The 21,864-nt window shown below is 46.2% G+C and overlaps 1 protein-coding gene across 1 annotated transcript in view; it reads right to left on the bottom strand.

The window, feature by feature from the left end:
• DNAAF9 (dynein axonemal assembly factor 9) overlaps window positions 1–21,864 on the bottom strand; it is a gene marked incomplete in the record, with an annotated part of 90,218 nt that overhangs the window by 51,188 nt on the left and 17,166 nt on the right. The window contains 5 exon segments of the mRNA XM_056553268.1: window positions 4,041–4,122; window positions 15,049–15,184; window positions 16,654–16,709; window positions 18,426–18,524; window positions 21,499–21,576. Coding sequence (XP_056409243.1) covers window positions 4,041–4,122; window positions 15,049–15,184; window positions 16,654–16,709; window positions 18,426–18,524; window positions 21,499–21,576 — 451 coding nt within the window.

The following is a 21,864-nucleotide window of genomic DNA, read 5'->3' on the forward strand; positions in this document are numbered from 1 at the left end:
TGTGGATGTGGTGGAGGCCCAATGAATAACGTTTAAGACTTTGTGAATATTATCAGGGGCCTGGCGACCCAGTATGAACCCCACCTGGTCCCTATGGATCAAATCGGGGAGAAGAGAGTTCAATCTGCGGGCTAGAATAGACGCAAACATTTTCATATCAAGGTTAATGAGTGAAATGGGGCGGTAATTAGATGGGAGGAGAGGGTCTTTGTTAGGTTTCGGGATAACTACAATGGAGGCCATAAGGAATTCAGAAGGCATAGGGGAACCAGACATTAGATTGTTACAGAAGGAGACTATATGAGGGAGAAGGATAGAGCGCATCTTTTTATAATTTAAGGCCGAGAGGCCGTCTGGGCCTGGTGCTTTACCTAATTTCAGATCGGATAAAGCCCGATGGACTTCCCCGGGCGACACAAGTTCCTTCAGGGAATCTTTAGCAGAGGGAGAAAGAGAAGGTAGGGAAGCAGAGGCAAGATAAGCATCAATCACAGCAGCAGAAGGGGGTGAGGAGCGTTCTTTGTATAGGGAGTAGAAAGAGTGAAAGGTGTCATAGATACGGGAGGGATTAGAGGAGGGTACACCAGGTTTCACTTGGATGTAGTGGACCCTATTGAGGTGCTGTCTCTGGTGCAACATTGATGCCAGCAACCTATCCGGCTTATCAGGCCATTTATAATAAGTAGCCTGGGTCCAGCGAAGTGCTTTTTCTGTGCAGTCCGTAAGGACAGCGTCTAATTGTAATCTCGTATTTTTGATAGCCTGGAGGAGGTAAGGTTGTGGGTTTAGTTAATGGGCGATTACTAGTCGAGCCAGTTTATTTTCTAAAGAGGATTGGGTCCTAGTCCGCTCCCTCTTCAAGGAGGAGGCCAATTTAATAAATTGGCCCCGTATGAAGGCCTTATGGGCCACCCAGGTCCAGGCAATGTCAGAGGGGGAGACAGAAGAAAAGAAAGAAGAGAGCCTCCTCAATAGCTGTTGGGATAAAAGAGACTCATTAAGCCTCCATGAGTAGGGAGTGGAGCATTTCATACCAAACGCAAACTGAGCATACACCATATCGTGGTCTGACCCGCACATGAGATGTGCCTGGAGTACAGCAAATGTGGTAGAGAGGGGGTAGACGTAAGGATCCAATCAATCCTGGTGAATAATTTATGAGATGGAGAATACTACGTATAGCCCCTCTGTGTCAGATTATGCTCTCTCCAGGCATCGGCTAAGTCACGTGCGGCAAGAGTATCATGAAGGAGTCGCTGCTGTGCACCGGAACGTCTAAACAGAGGTATGAGATCTGTTTGGGAGGAAATTTTAAAGAAAATACCTGTTTTGCACATTTTGGAGGGTTTCGTTTTCACGCTGTACACTTTACAGTAAAATTGACATGTGTTCTTTATTCTCTGGGTCAATACGATTGAAATGATACCCATGGCTAGATAATTTTATATTTTTGTACCGCTTAAAAAAAAAATCTAAAACTTTTTGTTCAAAATCAGTAATCTAAAATCGCCCTATTTTGACCACCTATAACTTATTTTTCCGTATATAGGACGGTATGAGGGATCAAGTTTTGCGCCGTCATCTATACTTTTTATCAATACCACATTTGCATATATAAAACTTATAGATCATTTTTGATAAATTTTTTTGGGAATAAAATGTGACAAAAAGGCCGAATTTTTGGACTTAAAAAAAAAATAAAAATTTTTTACGTTTACGCCATTCACCGTATGGGATCATTAACATTTTACACGTTTTTTGGGGGTAAAATGGGAAAAACGGACAATTTTCATTTTTATTGGGGGAGGGGGATTTTTCCTTTTTTTACTTTTTATTTTTACATTTTTCAACTTTAATTTTTTTTTTTGTGTCCCCATAGGGGACTATCTATAGCAATCATTTGATTGCTAATACTGTTCAGAGCTATGCATATGACATAGCACTGATCAGTATTATCGGCTATCTCCTGCTCTGGTCTGCTCGATCTCAGACGAGAGTAAGAGACCCGAGGAGACGGATGGAGGAAGGTGAGGGGAACTCCGCCCACCATTACAGATGATTGGATCACCGCGGCAGCGTTGCGGGCGATCCGATCATCCATTTAAAGTACTGCACTGCTGCAGATGCCGCGATCTGTACTGATCCCTGCATCTGAAGGGTTAATGGCGGACAACCGCGTGATCGCAGATGTCGGCCATTAACGGCGGGTCCCCAGCTGCTGATACACAGGACGTAAATGTACGTCCTAGTGCGCGAAGTACCGCCAAACCAGGATATACATTTACGTCCGTGGTCGTTAAGGGTACCATTCATCAAAAAAAAACTTTTGATATATTATAGACTAGCTGAGTACCCGGCGATGCCCGGTTTTTCCTTCCTAATCCTTGTTGGGGAGGAAAATAAACAAAGGAGGAAGCTTTTGACCTCCTATCTCGACCTCCTATCTCGACCTCCCATCCCGACCTGTAATATGTGACCAGGTATTGAAATATCTCCAGCCGTACAGAAGTTATGTGGGAACATACATTTCCCATTGATTTGCATGGGACTTTTAACAAAAACCCCGACCCTCACAAATGGGGGTAGTTAAGGGTTAAATTAACTGTCCTATATTTTAAGTGGACATATAAGTAACATGTGATCAAGTATTATGGAAATATCTCCAGCCATTTGGAAGTTATGCAGTAACATATTTCCCATAGACTTGTATGGGACTTTAAACATAAACCCCGCCCCTGGCAAATGGGGGTGAGTAAGGGTTAAATCATCTATCCTATGTTTGTTGTTGACATATAAGTAACATGTGGCCAAGTTTCATGTTAATATCTTTAGCCGTTTGGAAGTTTTTGTGGAACATACATACATACGTTGAGTTTTATATATATATATAGATTAATGTATGCAGAATAACTTTCCAATAGGGAGCCCTGCGTTCTTAAAGGGGTATTCCAGGCAAAACCTTTTTTTTATATATATCAACTGGGTCTGGAAAGATAAACAGATTTGTAAATGACTTCTATTAAAAAAATCTTAATCCTTCCAATAGTTATTAGCTTCTGAAGTTTTCTGTCTAACTGCTCAATGATGATGTCACGTCCCGGGAGCTGTGCATGATGGGAAAATATCCCCATAGGAACTGCACAGCTCCTGGGACGCGAGTCATCAGAGAGCAGTTAGACAGAAAACAACAACTTAACTTCAGAAGCTAATAACTATTGGAAGGATTAAGATTTTTTTAATAGAAGTAATTTACAAATCTGTTTTCCGGAGCCAGTTGATATATAAAAAAAAAAGTTTTGGCCTGGAATACCCCTTTAAGGACTCGGGATTCAGGGCTTTCTTGTACGCCCTGCGTCCTTAACAGGCTAAATCAACTGGTGGCAGAAAGTTAAACAGATTTGTAAATTACTTCTATATAAAAATCTTAATCCTTCCAGTACTTATCAGCTGCAGTATGCTCCACAGGAAGTTCTTTTCTTTTTGGGTTTCTTTTCTGTCTGACCAAAGTGCTCTCTGCTGACACCTCTGTCCATGTCAGGAACTGTCCAGAGCAGGTGCAAATACCCATAGCAAACCTCTCCTGCTGGACAGTTCCTGACATGGACAGAGGTGTCAACAGAGAGCACTGTGGCCAGACAGAAAAGAACAACTCAACTTCAGCAGCTGATAAGTACTGGAAGGATTCAGATTTTTATATAGAAGTAATATACAAATCTGTTTAACTTTCTGGCACTAGTTGATTTAAAAAATAAAAATATTGTTTTCTACCGAAGTACCCCTTTAACCTTCTCATCATTCATTGTATAGTGATTATATGTGTGGGGGAGGGTCAGATAGTGCCCACTCACAACCAGGAGCTGTGTCAGAGACTAAAACAGTGCACAATTACACTTTATGGGGATAGACGGAGATTTCAACAGTTCTCAATTCAGAGAGAGTCTTCCGGGGTCCCAGTGACCAAACACTAATCAGAGGAGAAGAACTAAAGGACTTTGTAGGTATGAATAGCCACATATTCTTAACTGAAAGCGCAAACCTACCCAAATAGGGAACATGGGTGGCCCCAAAGAAGTAGGTCCTGGAGCAGGCTAGGGGCCCTTTAGGAGAGACGCACTGTGCCACCTGTAAACAGAAGAGACATCTGAGAATATACACAACAACAAGATCATTGTCTGCTAGACAAGGACTATTCATTCCTAACGTCAGCGCCCAGATGATCTGTTTACATAGTGGGTGAAAGGAGATTTACAGGTCACATGACAGCCAGACACACCCACACCTATATAGACAGGATCCTGTACTGTCATGGGGACGAGGACTGTATCCAAGAGATAAGTGAACACACAGAGGGACGCCATATACTCTGCGCTACATCAGTATAACAACATGAAAGATTACCCAACATCACCTAGAAGAAAGCTACATGAATGCATCCTGTACTGATCCAGAGTTATATCCTGTATTATACTCCAGAGCTGTACTCACTATTCTGCTGGTGAGATCACTGTGTACATACATTACATTACTTATCCTGTACTGATCCTGAGTTACATCCTGTGACCCCACCAGCAGAATAGTGAGTACAGCTCTGGAGTATAATACAGGATATAACTCAGGATCAGTACAGGATAAGTAATGTATTGTATGAACACAGTGACCTCACCAGCAGAATAGTGAGTACAGCTCTGGAGTATAATACAGGATATAACTCAGGATCAGTACAGGATAAGTAATGTATATACACAGTGACCCCACCAGCAGAATAGTGAGTGCAGCTCTGGAGTATAATACAGGATATAACTCAGGATCAGTACAGGATAAGTAATGTAATGTGTGTACACAGTGACCTCACCAGCAGAATAGTCAGTACAGCTCTGGAGTATAATACAGGATATAACTCAGCATCAGTACAGGATAAGTAATGTAATGTATGTACACAGTGACCTCACCAGCAGAATAGTGAGTACAGCTCTGGAGAGAGGTTGGGTGTGTCTGAGCTCCTGTTACTTCCAGACTCTTCCAGTGAAGCAGTGATTTCCATCCGCCCCTCCCCAGGTGTGTGGCAGATACCTGGGTGGAGGGTTTTCCTGCTATGGAGCCCCAGGAGGCTTCATCTTGCACTCCCCGTACCCGGCCGGCGGGGGGTGCAAAGGAAAATGCGACGGCCAGCAGCCAGGATGGGGTGAGACGATCCACCAGGGCCCATCGCCATGTGGGGCCCCCTCCCCCATCCCCAGCTGGGAGCTGCAAGGCTTCCAGCAAAAGTTCCTCTGGGAAAAGAAGCTCATCCAGGCAGAGGAGTGGAGTGAAGGCTTCTACCTCAGGCTCCTCAGAACCCCAGCAATGGGGGGTCAAGGAGCCAAGGGAATCCCTGGAGACTTTCGGATCTAGAATCCAGGCAAAGATGGCCCAATATGAACGTCTTGGGAAACAGCTTCGTGGTCTTAGAGAAGACATAAAGTTTGCAACTTACCAGGCGGATACAGCAGCCAAGGGCAAGAGAGCAGCGTTCACTGCAAAGGTGAGAGCACTAAAGAAAGAGGTGGAGGAGATTGTGCAGCTGAGAGCAGACATTGTGGCTGGAGCCGGCTTCTTCAGTGAGAAGATTCTTAATGAAGAGAGGTTCCCCAAAAAGGGGGTCTCCAGAGGTGCAGAAAAAGAAAGTCACCAAGATGAGAGTGAGGAGGAGGAGGAGATGGAGGGGGATATGAGTGAGGGGGATATGGACACGGGTTCTGTTTGTACCACCACTGTTACCCCAGACCCCCCACTTACCCTCAGTGCGGACTACATAAACCCGGCTCAGGTGGCCTTACCTCCCTCCAGTGAGGACGATGAGGATGGCAGTGACTGTAGTGATTGCAGCGGCTCGGCAGATGGGGGTCTCCTGCGTGCGATTGTTATGCAGGAGTCCCCCACCCGTCTGGAGAACTTCACTTTTGGTGATGATTTGGGCCCAGAAGAGAAGGGGAAGAGGAAGAAAGTGAAGGGCAAGAAGAGGAAGAAGGCACAAGGAGTGAAATTTGTATTTTCTTCTTTCCAGCAACCTGGGTCGGCTGAGAAGTCAGCTCAGGGTGCTGGGTCCCCCAATCTGCCAGACCCCGTTTCTGTAGTGGAGCGGGGCCAGCATGGGGGATACAGTAGTGCACCCAAAATGGCCGCGGGTGCTATAGAAAAAAAAGGGCACCCTCCTGTGAGGGGGGAGGGTGTCCAGGCACCAGAAAATGGCGGCAGTTTCTCCCGTTCAGGGGGCGGTCCCCGGGTTGAAGTGAGCGGTACAAGTCCTGGCGCTGCAGGGCACTCCCCTGTGAGGGGGGGGGAGTGTCCGGGCACCAGACCTTGGTGGTTCAGGGGGCGGTCCCCTATGTGCGGTTGGTACCGTTTCTGGCACTGCGGGGCACTCACCTGTAAAGGGGGAGGTTCCCTGCACGTCAGCTGCAGTAGGCGGGGCAGGAGTGCGTCCGGAGGGACAGCTCCTGCCAAAATCCATGACTTCGTGTGAGGGGGCGGTGCCATCCATATCAGAGGCGGAGCCTGTGTCTGCACCCCAGAAGACTGGAAATGCAACCTTAGTCCTGAAACCGGCGACCCTTATACATAATGCAATAGACCCAGCCAGCCCAGCCTGTAATATACAGAGTGTAAGCAAGAGTGAAAGTGAGAGCAAAAATGTGTGGAAAAATGGTAATGTCCAGAGTGTGAGTTATGGTAGTGCGCATGGGAGGAGTTGTAGTAGCAGTGTGGATGAGGGGTGTGCAAGTTCGGTGCAAGAGAGAGGTGCAAGGGGAGTGCAAGAGAGGGGTGCAAGTGGAGTGCAAGAGAGGGGTGCAAGTGGAGTGCAAGAGAGGGGTGCAAGTGGAGTGCAAGAGAGGGGTACAAGTGGAGTGCAAGAGAGGGGTACAAGTGGAGTGCAAGAGAGGGGTGTAAGTGGAGTGCAAGAGAGGGGTGCAAGTGGAGTGCAAGAGAGGGGTGCAAGTGGAATGCAGGTGAGGAGTGGTAGTGGAATGCCAGAGAGAGGTTTGACTGACACCTCAGCTAAGAACAAGGGTCCTGATTTGGGATCTGGGTCAGGTCCTGGTTCGACTGCCCCCCCGGTAGTGGCTGCTTCTCCCAGAAGCTATGCCAGAGTCACTGCCGGGGGATCAGGGGGATCCCCATCTCCATCTGGCTCTGGGGGTCACTTGCAACAGCGCCTCCTGGAGGCTCTACGTAGGGGAGACAGGTCAATCCATGTAGAGGGGAGGGGTGAGGTTGACCTGTCTTTTTGGATAGAAAGACACGGCTTAGGCGCCTTCCGAGAACAAAACGGGGAGGTGGTCTGGTCCCTCTCGACATCCGGGCAGGAAAGTGGCCGTAGGAATGTGGTCCGTTTAGTGTGGAGGGGCGAAGATGCATGTCCGCCTCGGGGTAAGGTGGTTGAGCTCCTCCTCCGGATGGAATTCAGGGCAAGTGACATCTTTGCCCTGATCCACCCCTACGGTACTTCCGAATTTGACATCAGCTTCGTTCGGCCGGAGGGTTTGGAACTCTTCTGGTCGAACTATGAGGTGGTGAAGAGTGAGCCCGGCTGGCGGGATTTCGCCGTAAAGGCGATATCCCGTCAGAATCTGGCCAAGAAAGTGACCGTATTGACACGTAACGAGTCACTATCTTGCTATGACATCATGACCTGGCTCAGCCGATATGGGGATGTGACGGACATGCCAAAAAAGAACTATGACGAACATGGGATCTGGTCTGGGGCCTGGACGTTTTCCGTCAAACTGAAGCGTTCGGGGAGCACTGTTGCCCACATCCCATCAGCTGCTTTTCTTGGGAGAGACAGAATCCAAGTTTTCTACCAGGGGCAGCCCAAGGTCTGTCACAGATGTGGCAGCCCCACCCACTTTAGCGCAGCTTGTACCGTGCAGGTCTGTGCACTGTGCGGTGGGGTAGGTCATCTTGCCGCATCCTGTAGGCAGATCCGGTGTCATCTGTGTGGTGTCTTAGGACACCCTTTCAGCCGTTGTCCTAGCGCTTTTGCCCGGGCAACTGTCACCTTGGCTGGGGAGAGCAGTAATGTTGCCTCAGCTGGGGATGGCACGAGTGCGGGTGAAGGTGCAACAGGGTCAGTGAAGAGGAAAAGTCCCGCCAAGCTGAGGCGGGAGGCTAATCGCAGAAGGAGCAGGGAACTGGAGAGTTCCCATGTGGCAGGGGTAGCTTCTGACCCTGCTCCAGAGGTTAGTCCTGAAACTGCTGAGGCCCTGGAGGAAAATGTGCTGGAGGAGGAAGCGAGGAGAATCTGTGGAGAAGAGGGCAGCAAGGCCGATCTTTCCGATTCCTCCCACTTTGAAAGTGTGGATGAGGAGGGTGAAGAGCGGCCAAAAAAGAAGGGCAATAAAAGGGGAAAGAAGAGGTCGGAGCCCTCTAGTCCCCGTGCTACGGACCAGGTCCCAAGCGGAAGCCTACCTGCCCCCCCTCTGATTGATCTGTCTAACCGGTTCTCTGTCCTTGATGACATCTCCTCCCCCTCTTTGGAGGGGGTGGTCGAGGATGGGGTACCTGAAGTGGGGGAGCCTCCGGGGGGAACTGGGCCCTGTCCTGATGGGGCAATTTCCTCAGGGGATGGGGCCAAACCAGAGCCAGACGGAGATGGGGATTCAAAAATGGACCAATCAGAGTCTAAAAAAAAGGCTAAAAGAGAAAGAAGCCTCCTCGTCTGGGGATGAGGGGGTAAAGAAAAGACAGAAGTGAGGGGGTTAGGGCCGTCTAACTCAATCACCCATGATGGCGGCACTCACCCCATTGACGCTGGCATCTATTAACTGTGCCAGTATAAAGTCTGATACGGCTAGATTCGCAGCCTTTGATTTTCTCGGCCGTGTTGAAGCCGATATTTTGTATCTGCAGGAGACCAGGTTGTCAGATCTAGCCTCCCTGGTAAAAGCCAGGAGAGAGTGGAGGTGCGGGCTTTCCCACTGGTCTCTTGCGGCTGAGCCGTATAGTGGGGTGGCGGTCCTTTTTACCGCTCCGGTTGAATGCAGACGGGTTATTGAGTTAGAAATGGGGAGGTGCCTGATCTTAGATGTCCTCATGAAGGGACAGGAGCTCCGGCTCATTAACATCTATGCCCCACAAACCAAGTGGGGCCGCAAAGATCTCTTTATGAGGATCAAGCCCTTCCTTTTTACTAGCCGGCAAGTGATCTTTGGAGGGGACTTCAATACTGTCACAAGGTCCCAAGATAGGAGAGGTTCCAATGGTCCGCTGGCTTACGATAGCATAGCTCTCAATAATATAGTTAGGGAAGCTCGCCTAGAGGACGCCCACATCCGGAGCCCCTCAGGCCACGTGGGTTTCACCTATCATCGAGGTAGCTGCAGGTCTAGGATAGACAGGTTTTATTTAAAGGAGGAAGCCGTCTCTTCCGCAGTGTCCGTGGTTGAGGTGGAGTTCTCCGATCACTGTATGATTTTGTTTTCCTTGAATGTTTCAGAGACCCCCCGGATGGGTAAAGGTTATTGGAAGCTGAATTCGTCCCTCCTGGAGGAAGCGGAGATAAGACAGTCCTTTGAGGATTTTCTTCAGAGTCAGGTACCTTTACTGGACCTTTGTAGTAGTAAGTCAGAGTGGTGGGAGATATTCAAGAAGCGGGTTGCGGGGTTCTTCCGCCAGCTCTCAAGCCTCAGGTCCCTGAACAGGTATCGCTTGTATCAGGGTCTGAGGAGGAAACTCGAGCTTCTCGTCTCGACTGGAGGTAGCCGGGAGGATATCTCCAGAGTGAAGTCCTTGTTGATGAGGTGTCAGTATGATAGGCACGCATCTTTGGTTTTTGAGAGGGATTTTGGGAAGTACCGCTCGCCCGACCCTTACAGAAACTGCAAGATGTCAGTGAGTAGTAAAATCATCTCAGGACTGATTGATAGTACGGGATCTCTGAATCGGTCCAGATCAGGGATCCTGGAGGTCGTCAGATCCTTCTACTTGCACCTCTTGGGGAGGAAGGATCTAGATCGGGACAAGATGTCGGCTTTCCTGGCTGAAACCATTCCTGAGCCAGGGGTAGACCCCTCTCTTGGCGTTTTGGCAGAAGAGATTAAGGAAGAGGAAGTGAGACTGGCGATTGAGGGGCTTGCCCCCAAGAAGTCGCCAGGTCCGGATGGCTTAACATCCGAGTGGTACAAGACCTTTAAGGAGTCTTTAGCTCCCCTCTTGACTGTGGTATTCAATGAGTGTCTCTCCTCGGGCACTCTGCCTAGGTCAATGAGGAGGTCAGCCCTGATTCTTCTCTCAAAGGGTAAAGATCCTAGCCGGATTGAGAATTGGAGGCCCATAGCTCTTCTCAATACGGACAGGAAGCTTCTGGCCAAGATACTGTTTAATCGGTTGGTGGATTTTGCACCCCGACTCCTTTCGGGGGCCCAGCACTGCTCTGTTCCAGGCCGAAGCACGTTAAGTGCTGTCCTCAGTGTCAGGGAGGCAGTGGAGCGGAGCAGTGCAGGTCTCTGGAAGGGGTACTTACTGTCCTTGGATCAGGCAAAAGCATTTGATCGGGTGAACCATGACTACCTCTGGTCCGTCCTTCTAAGATATGGCTTACCGAGTACTTTTGTTAATTGGCTCAAGATCTTGTATGCAGGGGCAGAGAGTTTCCCGCTGGTGAACGGTTGGTCTGGCCGCTCTTTTGAGGTTGGGTCCGGAGTCCGTCAGGGTTGTCCTTTGAGCCCGCTGTTATACGTGTTCGCAATCGATCCCTTCGTCCGGGGGGTAGATTGTGGACCGTTGGCGGGAGTCGGGATGAGTCTGGCGGAGCCGGATGTCGCCCAGAGAGTTGTGGCGTATGCTGATGATGTCACCATTTTCGTCTCCTCGAGGGGGGAGGTCGATGTGGTGATGTCAGAGGTGGACCGCTACTCGGAGGCTTCCGGGTCTAAGATCAACCGGGATAAGTGTGAAAGTCTCTGGCTGGGAGGGGGGGATCCCACATTTGATCTCCCGGACACCCTTCCGGGGCCCCAAGAATCAGCAAAAGTTTTGGGCATCACATTCGGCCAGGATGATTATCCCACCAAAAACTGGGATGGTAAGCTCCAGGATGCCACTCAGAAGGTGAACCAGTGGAAGGGTTGGTCTATGATCCTCAGGGAAAGGGTACACCTGATCAAATCGTACCTGCTCCCCTTATTTATCTACCTGGGCAGCGTATGTATCTTGCCAGAGGCTTACTACACTAGGGTCTACAGCCTGTTTTTCCAACTGTTATGGGGGAACAGGATGAACCTAGTCAAGAGGGAGGTTACGTACCGCACGAGGAGACTAGGGGGTTTATCTATGGTAAACCCTGTGGTGTTCTTAACAAACACCTTCTTGAAAGCCAACATCTCAAACCTCTGGTCAGAGAGGGCTTTTCCGTGGGTACTCTCCTGCAGGGAATGGTTTCGGCCTTTCTTCCAGGAATGGGAGACAGGAGGGCAAGTGAAGGACCTCCGTACGCCCCATGGATATCTTCCGGCTTATGCTACCCCGACTCTGAAGGCGATACGTCGGTGGGGTCTGGGAGTGTGGGAGATCAGGACCCAGTCAAGGCAGTTCCTTGACAAACGGGTTCTGTTGACCCACTTCCAGAAGCCTCTGGCTCTCAGGGACTGCCCAGGTCAGGATCTGAGGGTGGGGTTGTTTCTTTTAAACATGAAAAGGATCCCCCAGAAGTTTTGGGACTTGGCCTGGCGCTGCTTTCAGGGGAAGCTATATGTGAGGGACAATTTGAAGTGTAGGAGATCTGATGACCGGGACTGTCCCCGAGAAGAGTGTGTGGACACGCTGGAAAGCATGGACCATTTCCTCCTTCATTGTCCCTTTAATATAGGGGTTTACAACAGGGTGGGCGCTTCCATTGGCTGGAGTCAACTTGCCGGCCTTACCTACCCGGAGTGGGCTTATGGGGCATTCAGGAACCTGGGTGGTCAAGACCGGGGCACTTTATTCTTAGTTAGCTTAGTGATTAGGTACCACACGTGGAACGCACGGTGTTTAGTGTCTACGCAGCGTAAAGTCCTCTCCGAGGTGGAGGTCTGTAGGAATATCACCGGTGACCTCGGGAAGATCAGGTCTTTGGAGTATGGCAGTCTTGGTACCAGTAGGGCTTCTCTCCTATGGAGAGGGTTTTCTTTTGATGTGCCCTAGGTACTAGACCTTCTGGGTAGAGTACCCTTGTTTTGGTTAGGGACAGTGATGTAAGGGGACAGGGTTAGGGTGATAGTAGGGTCAGTTTCTATTTTAGGGATAATGGTAGGGTGAGAGGTAGGAAGGTGTTAGGGAAAGTATGTAAATTTTTGTATGTATCAGGATTGCCATCCTTCTTCCTGGTGGTGGGCTAATGCATGTGTACCATAGCTTTTTGTTTTGTTTTCCGATGTTTAGGTTATGAAGGGCTTACAGGCACCGAACTTGGGCCTAGTGTGGGTTATATTGTTTATGTATGTTATAAAGTTGGTTATGGTTAAGTTGGTTGGGAGGAGTTCTAGGTTGGGTGGGTGTATTTGGTGGGTGGTGGTTTTCTTTTGGTGGACCTGGCATCGGTCAGTCGTGGCTGGACATTGAGAACTGTGGACTCTGACCCATGTACAGAAGGGCGGGTGGTGTGGGTGAAGGGATAGTTTAGAGTAGGATGTTTTATTGTATATTTAGGTGTGTTTCCTGTATAATAATAGGTGTGTATATAGTGTATATAGTTTATATGTATAAATTGTGTACATTACATGTAATTATTATAAAAATATATATATAAATTTTTTTTTTTATTTATTTTTTTTTAATCTTGATTTGTGAATTATATATTGTTTATATTGTGTTTATAGTAGAGATAGATATGGCAGTCGAACCAGATGTTATTTTTGTAGTAATTTTTGTATCCAGTTGTGGTTTAGGTCTTGTGGGATAACATAGAAAACTAATGTATATATGTCTGTGTGGAAGGGGAAAAAAAAAAGTGTGTGTGTGTGTGTATATATATATATATAACATTTGGTGTGCAGTGGGAGTGTTTTCGGTTTGTAATATGTGATTTTTCCCAAGTTTGGGTGTTTTTTGAGTTGTAGATTAATTTATCTTTATGCCTTTGTAAAGTTATGGATCTGTGATGCATGTGTGTGGCATAGTATTATTATTATTATTATTATTATTATTATTATTATTATTATTATTAGTGTTATTTAAAAAAAAAAAAAAAAAAAAAAAAAAAAAGGGGTGTGGTGTGTAGTGGGAGTGCTTGTTGTGTTTTCTGTGTGTTTTGTAGTGTGTGTTTTTCCCAAGTCTGGGTGTTTTTGAGTTACAGCTAAATAGTGCTATTTTTATGTTTCTTTTTTGGTTATGTAAGTTGAGTATGCATGTGAGTGTGTTGTTAGATATTAGGTTATGTAAGGTGTGTTTCTTTTTGTTAGGAAAACTGGGCTGGCCGGTTAGGCAGGATTTATGTTCTTTTATTTTAAATGTAAAGTTTTGGTTTATGTTATTTCATGTTGCTGTTTTCAGTTATGGCCAAGTTGTGCTGGTTTTGTGTTTTTGTTATGATTTATATTTTTCTAATAAAAGATCTACAGGATATAACTCAGGATCAGTACAGGATAAGTAATGTAATGTATGTACACAGTGACCCCACCAGCAGAATAGTGAGTACAGCTCTGGAGTATAATACAGGATATAACTCAGGATCAGTACAGGATAAGTAATGCATGTATGTACATAGTGACCTCACCAGCAGAATAGTGAGTACAGCTCTGGAGTATAATACAGGATATAACTCAGGATCAGTACAGGATAAGTAATGTAATGTATGTACACAGTGACCTCACCAGCAGAATAGTGAGTACAGCTCTGGAGTATAATACAGGATATAACTCAGGATCAGTACAGGATAAGTAATGTATGTACACAGTGACCTCACCAGCAGAATAGTGAGTACAGCTCTGGAGTATAATACAGGATATAACTCAGGATCAGTACAGGATAAGTAATGTAATGTGTGTACACAGTGACCTCACCAGCAGAATAGTGAGTACAGCTCTGGAGTATAATACAGGATATAACTCAGGATCAGTACAGGATAAGTAATGTAATGTATGTACACAGTGACCTCACCAGCAGAATAGTGAGTACAGCTCTGGAGTATAATACAGGATATAACTCAGGATCAGTACAGGATAAGTAATGCATGTATGTACACAGTGACCTCACCAGCAGAATAGTGAGTACAGCTCTGGAGTATAATACAGGATATAACTCAGGATCAGTACAGGATAAGTAATGTAATGTATGTACACAGTGACCTCACCAGCAGAATAGTGAGTACAGCTCTGGAGTATAATACAGGATATAACTCAGGATCAGTACAGGATAAGTAATGTAATGTATGTACACAGTGACCTCACCAGCAGAATAGTGAGTACAGCTCTGGAGTATAATACAGGATATAACTCAGGATCAGTACAGGATAAGTAATGTAATGTATGTACACAGTGACCCCACCAGCAGAATAGTGAGTACAGCTCTGGAGTATAATACAGGATATAACTCAGGATCAGTACAGGATAAGTAATGCATGTATGTACATAGTGACCTCACCAGCAGAATAGTGAGTACAGCTCTGGAGTATAATACAGGATATAACTCAGGATCAGTACAGGATAAGTAATGTAATGTATGTACACAGTGACCTCACCAGCAGAATAGTGAGTACAGCTCTGGAGTATAATACAGGATATAACTCAGGATCAGTACAGGATAAGTAATGTAATGTATGTACACAGTGATCTCACCAGCAGAATAGTGAGTACAGCTCTGGAGTATAATACAGGATATAACTCAGGATCAGTACAGGATAAGTAATGTATATACACAGTGATTCCACAAGCAGAATGGAATCCAGTGCAGCTCTGGAGAAATATACAGGATATAACTCAGGAAGTTATGTAAAATACAAGCAGCACAGTGAGTCAACATTTTACGTAGATTGTTTTAGCGCGTTCAGATGAGTAAATGGCTATAAAACATGTCAGGTTGCTGGTGTTTTACCATGTGCTTGGCTGTGCTGCCTCCAGGACCCGTGTTCCTGACAAGATGTCCTTCTGATGGAAATATAAAGTTGCCGGGTTTCAGATTCTCTTTGGTGGAATGACTGCCGAATAGCACAAAGGGCTGTCTACAAGGACTGCAGGAAGATCAGACAATTAGAGAAGACCAGACCGCTACTTGTCATGTGACTAAGAGCCAATAAAGATCCATTAACTTAAATGGGCACACGACGATCATAGGAACGTGAGCACAGCCGGAACAACAATTCATTACTGAATATACAGCACATAATAAGGAAGGAATCCACTGAACAGGGGGGGGGACGTGCAGGATAATGGTCCACGGAGGAGCAGTCACAACTTTATTGCATTCACATTCCTCTACCCAGCATGCACTGATTCATGCCTACCACACAACCATCAGCAAGATATACAGAAGTCACATTATTGTACATAGGGGGCAGTATTATAGTAGTTATATTCTTGTATATAGGAGCAGTATTATAGTAGTTATATTCTTGTACATAGGAGCAGTATTATAGTAGTTATATTCTTGTACATAGGGGCAGTATTATAGTAGTTATATTCTTGTATATAGGAGGCAGTATTATAGTAGATATATTCTTGTATATAGGAGGCAGTATTATAGTAGATATATTCTTGTGTATAGGAGCAGCATTATAGTAGTTATATTCTTGTATATAGGAGCAGTATTATAGTAGTTATATTCTTGTATATAGGAGCAGTATTATAGTAGTTATATTCTTGTATATAGGAGCAGTATTATAGTAGTTATATTCTTGTATATAGGAGCAGTATTATAGTAGTTATATTCTTGTATATAGGAGGCAGTATTATAGTAGTTATATTCTTGTATATAGGAGCAGTATTATAGTAGTTATATCCTTGTATATAGGAGGCAGTATTACAGTAGTTATATTCTTGTATATAGGAGGCAGTATTATAGTAGTTCTATTCTTGTATATAGGAGCAGTATTATAGTAGTTATATTCTTGTACATAGAGGGCAGTATTATAGTAGTTCTATTCTTGTATATAGGAGCAGTATTATAGTAGTTCTATTCTAGTATATAGGAACAGTATTATAGTAGTTCTATTCTTGTATATAGGGGCAGTATTATAGTAGTTATATTCTTATATATAGGAGCAGTATTATAGTAGTTATATTCTTGTATATAGGATCAGTATTATAGTAGTTCTATTCTTGTATATAGGAGCAGTATTATAGTAGTTCTATTCTTGTATATAGGAGCAGTATTATAGTAGTTCTATTCTAGTATATAGGAGCAGTATTATAGTAGTTATATTCTTGTACATAGGAGACAGTATTATAGTAGTTATATTCTTGTACATAGGAGCAGTATTATAGTAGTTATATTCTTGTATATAGGAGCAGTATTATAGTAGTTATATTCTTGTACATAGGAGACAGTATTGTAGTAGTTATATTCTTGTATATAGGAGCAGTATTATAATAGTTATATTCTTGTACACTTGAGGTAAGTGCCTTTCAAGGAAAACACAGAAATGATAATAAGAACTTGCACTGTCACTTTCTAAATTCCTCCCGAAAATGAAACACCAACCTGTTATCTGTTATATGGCTGGAGAGCATCCCATGGCTGAAATAACTCCTGAACGGCTGTAGGATAACAAGAGTTTAGACAATATTGTAAGAACTGACATGATTCATTATACTGTACTCCATGCACTATAATAGTGTTTCATATGAGTCACATCCTGATAATCTCCTCACTGTACACAACAATGTAAGAATCCTGTGCAACAAAGGAGAACAATAAACCACTATTAGGCTGGGTTCACACCACGTTTTTGCATTACAGTTTGTTTTCAGGTTTTTGATTAAAAAAACGGATTCCTCTAAACCTGACTAAACTGTATCAAAACGTGTGTACAAAGTTTTATCTGTATACGGTTGAAAAGTGATGTCCGGTCGCATCTGTTTTTTTAAGAAAAGAAAAAACGCCTTTTTTTTGGAACTTTTCACTCCATTTTGAATAAAGTTTCACTTGTTTGATTGAAATTCCAAGTAAAAAAAAACTGTGCAAAGTCAAAAACCGTATGGTAAAAACTGGATGAAACCGTACGCACATACAGTTCTGTACGGTTCCCATTGACTCCCATGTTAAAAAAAAAAACGTATACGGGTCAATACGGTATTTCACCTGGACCAAAAACCGTGGTAACATGGACAAAAAACCGTGTGGTGTGAAAAACGGAGACAACCGTATGCAATATGGTGCATACGGTTTTGAATGGAAAGTCTATGGGCACGGTTTTCTGTACAGTTGCATACGTTTTTTTTTTTTTGTTTTTTTTAAACCGTATCCAAAAACTGTATAGAAAATCGTGGTGTGAACCCACCCTTATACTGGAGAAATCCCAGCTGATAAAGCCTTCACTAGGCCCCATAGCTGCAAGGAAACTCAATGGTTAACCCATAATCACATTACAATTGGGAAAAGTTTGTGCCCCCCACATGACATACGCACTATGGATTGCAGCATCAGGGAGCTTAAAGGGGGAGTCCGGCCCCAAGACATCTTATCCCCTATCCAAAGGATGGGGGATAAGATGTCTGATCGCGGGGGTTCCGCCGCTGGGGACCCCCACAATCTAGCATGCAGTACCCACCTGTAAGTACTGCCGAAAGAACTGGAGGATCTAAGTCTTATGCATCCCGACCACGGAGTATGGTGATGTCACGACTCCGCCCCCGTGTGCCGTCACGCCCCGCGCCCTCAATGCAAGTCTATGGGAGGGGGCGTGACGGCCGTCACGCCCCCTCCCATAGACTTGCATTGAGGGGGCAGGGCGTGACGTCACACGGGGGCGGAGTCGTGAAGTTATGATACTCCATCCCCATGGTCGGGTGACATAAGACTGAGATCCTCCAAGGCTTCCTGTAGTACTTACAGGTGGGTGCTGCATGCTAGATTGTGGGGGTCCCCAGCGGCGGAACCCCCGCGATCAGACATCTTATCCCCCATCCTTTGGCTACGGGATAAGATGTCTTGGGGCCGGAGTACCCCTTTAAACAGCAGGAGCAAGAGTTCTATCTGACCTCGGTCACTGCTAGCGGGTGTCAGCTGGGTAGCACAGCCAACACCCACCACATATGAAGTGGGCTCAGCTCCTGATCCTGCTCCGTACATCCGCACACATTCACCGTTTAGGTACTTCAGATGTCATTAAGGGGTTAAGTTAAAAAAAAAAAAAATAGGTTAATACAAAATGTTCCTTTCTGTCTGCTCCCTCTTTGCCTAGTGGTCTAAGTCCATAAGGATTATCAGATGTCGGGTAAAGGAAGGTTATTTCTCACGTCATCACTTCCTACCTCTCCTGCTTGTGACTCCGATAATTCCAGGAGGAAAGGAATCTCCGTCTCAAAGTTTGACAGGAAACCGCTCCACTGGTGCTGAAATGTTACCAAGTCCTGCAACAGAACACAGAAGGGTTAATGCCCAATACTAAACATGCGACAGAGCAGAATGGGGTAATGGAACAGTCACACTGCAGATCACCCAGCATTCACTGCTGATCAGTGACTACCAAGAGGATTCTGTAAACATTACTTGGTACCAGACGCTGAACAGTCACCGGATCTAAAAACTAAGTGCCCCCTCCTGCCTTACAAGAGCTTAGTTAGGCTTGTGGATTCCAAAGACAAACAGCAGAATAGTGAGTGCAGCTCTGGAGTATAATACAGGATATAACTCAGGATCAGTACAGGATAAGTAATGTAATGTATGTACACAGTGACCTCACCAGCAGAATAGTGAGTGCAGCTCTGGAGTATAATACAGGATATAACTCAGGATCAGTACAGGATAAGTAAGGTAATGTATGTACACAGTGACCTCACCAGCAGAATAGCGAGTGCAGCTCTGGAGTATAATACAGGATATAACTCAGGATCAGTACAGGATAAGTAATGTAATGTATGTACACAGTGACCCCACCAGCAGAATAGTGAGTACAGCTCTGGAGTATAATACAGGATATAACTCAGGATCAGTACAGGATAAGTAATGTAATGTATGTACACAGTGACCTCACCAGCAGAATAGTGAGTACAGCTCTGGAGTATAATACAGGATATAACTCAGGATCAGTACAGGATAAGTAATGTAATGTATGTACACAGTGACCTCACCAGCAGAATAGTGAGTGCAGCTCTGGGATATAATACAGGATATAACTCAGGATCAGTACAGGATAAGTAATGTAATGTATGTACACAGTGACCTCACCAGCAGAATAGCGAGTGCAGCTCTGGAGTATAATACAGGATATAACTCAGGATCAGTACAGGATAAGTAATGTAATGTATGTACACAGTGACCTCACCAGCAGAATAGTGAGTACAGTAATGTACGTAGTTCAGTCTCCATACTCTTTTTAGGACTTAAAAGGAGTAGTCCAGTGGTGACTCAGTGGTGAGCAACTTATCCCCTATCCTAAGGATAGGGGATAAGTTGCAGATCGCGGGGGGTCCGACCACTGGGGCCCCCTGCGATCTCCTGTACGGAGCCCCGACAGCCCGCAGGAAGGGGGCGTGTCAACCTCCGCACGAGGCGGCGGCCGAAATGCCCCCTCAATACAACTCTATGGCAGAGCCGAAGTGCTGCCTTCGGCAATCTCCGGCTCTGCCATAGCGATGTATTGAGGGGGCGTGTCGGCCGCCGCTTCGTGCGGGGGTCGACACCCGCTATCTGGCCGGAGAGCTGGGGCCCCCGTACAGAGAGATCACAGGGGGCCCCAGCGGTCGGTCCCCCCGCGATCTCAAACTTACCCGCTATCCTTAGGATAGGGGATAAGATTTTCACCACTGGACTACCCCTTTAAGAGTAGAACTGCAATGTATATCCTGATTTTTGTAGCCATTCAACATAAAATAAAAAAACAACCACATCCTCACTATGTATTTTAACCCTTCAAGGACACTGTAGGTCTGAATGACACAGGGAAATGATCTTGTGTTTTGCCTAAAGGATAATATAAGAGGATGACCAGGCCATAACTCACAGTACATACACCTGGTAATTACACATTAGTGGTGGCTCAGACATGATGGACAGTGACATCACATAAATACACGTGACATCAGGATTTATAACAATGTCATAAATGTTTCCGTCTTTCCTCAAGCATGTAAATTCCTTATGTAAATATCACAGTCCACATGGTGCAGTATAATAAGGAATTCATTCCGGTTCTGAATATCTCTGGGGTTATGATTTTTGAGGCGGTGAAGTTACTTGGCGGCTCCTTTATGTGACGCCATCAAAGCTGGATTGATGTAGAAGCAACTTGCGGGACCCATGCTGATCAGAGGGAACATTGTTTAAAGGGGTACTCCGGCCCTGAGACATCTTATCCCCTATCCAAAGGATAGGGGATAAGATGTCTGACCGCGGGGGTCCCGCTGCTTGGGACTCCCGCAATCTTGCATTCGGCACCCACCTCTTTGAGCTGCACGCCGCGCTGCCAGCTCACAAACCCACAGGGCCGGAGTATCGTGATGTCACGCCCCGCCCACGCTTCGCGAGTCTATGGGAGGGGGTGTGACGGCAGTCACGCCCCCTCCCATAGACTTGCATAGCGGGGGTTACGTCACACGGGGGCGGAGTCGTGACATCACCCGGCAGCACGGCGTGCAGCTCAAAGAGGTGGGTGCCGAATGCAAGATTGCAGGGGTCCCAAGCAGCGGGGCCCCCACGGTCAGACATCTTATCCCCTATCCTTTGGATAGGGGATAAGATGTCTTAGGGCCGGAGTACCCCTTTAAAAATGAGTACTGTGGTGTAACAATTCATCCCCTAGGGGATAAGTGTCTGATCATGGAGGTCCGACAGCTGGGACCCCCCCGCAATTTCCTGCGTGACGCCAAGGCTCCTACTGAACAGAGAGATCTCTGCTCCGTGCAAGGAGACTATTAACCCCCGCACGAAGTGGCGATCAACGCGCCCCCTCCATGTATCCCTATGGGGAAGTCGGAGATACACAAACACTATCTCTCGCTCTTAAACAGAGATGCATGGAGGGGGCGTGTTAGCCAGTGCTTCAAGCGGGGTCGGGGGGGGGGGGGTCAACACAGCTCCGTTCATGAGGAGAGCCGGGGGCACCATGGAGGAGACCATCGTGGGGTCCCAGCAGTCAAACCCCCCCCACTATCAGACAATTATCCCCCATCCTTATCCAGGGGATAAGTTGTCCTGTACCACAGTATTTCTTTAATCAGACACAGCTCCACTAATACAGTTGTGGCTGTCCCTGGTATTGCAATTCAGTCATGTTCAAATAAACGGGCTGTCATTTATTTCCCCAACAATACCTATAACTGCGGCCATATGGGTGGCTCTTATAAACAATCGAGGGACTGTTGTATAAGGGCAGAATACACGCACCTCCATTAGCAGCGACTCTAGAGACACGGGGTCCGTGATGCTGTACACTGTCCACAGAGACTCGCTCACGTCCATCAGCTGTAAGACAGAGATTAAGGGATGTGACATGACAAAGAGCGCAGCCTCCTGTCAGCGTGTGCTGCATGCAACCTTCCCCCGGGCGGGGAATAACAGGCCACAACACACCAGAACTTCTTACCCCCAACGGAGCAGGAGGCTGGGGACAGTAATCTTCCGTCTCCTCCTAACATTGGGTCTAAAGCACCAAGTGTCCATGTTGCCCCCACCCTCCTACCACACACAGTAAACAGAGCAGGGTGGGGAGAGAGAAAGGGAAAGTTTATAAGGGAGACAGTCACCAGCCGG

The sequence above is a fragment of the Hyla sarda genome, chromosome 1, assembly GCF_029499605.1.
Source record: "Hyla sarda isolate aHylSar1 chromosome 1, aHylSar1.hap1, whole genome shotgun sequence".
Classification (NCBI taxonomy): Eukaryota; Metazoa; Chordata; class Amphibia; order Anura; family Hylidae; genus Hyla; species Hyla sarda.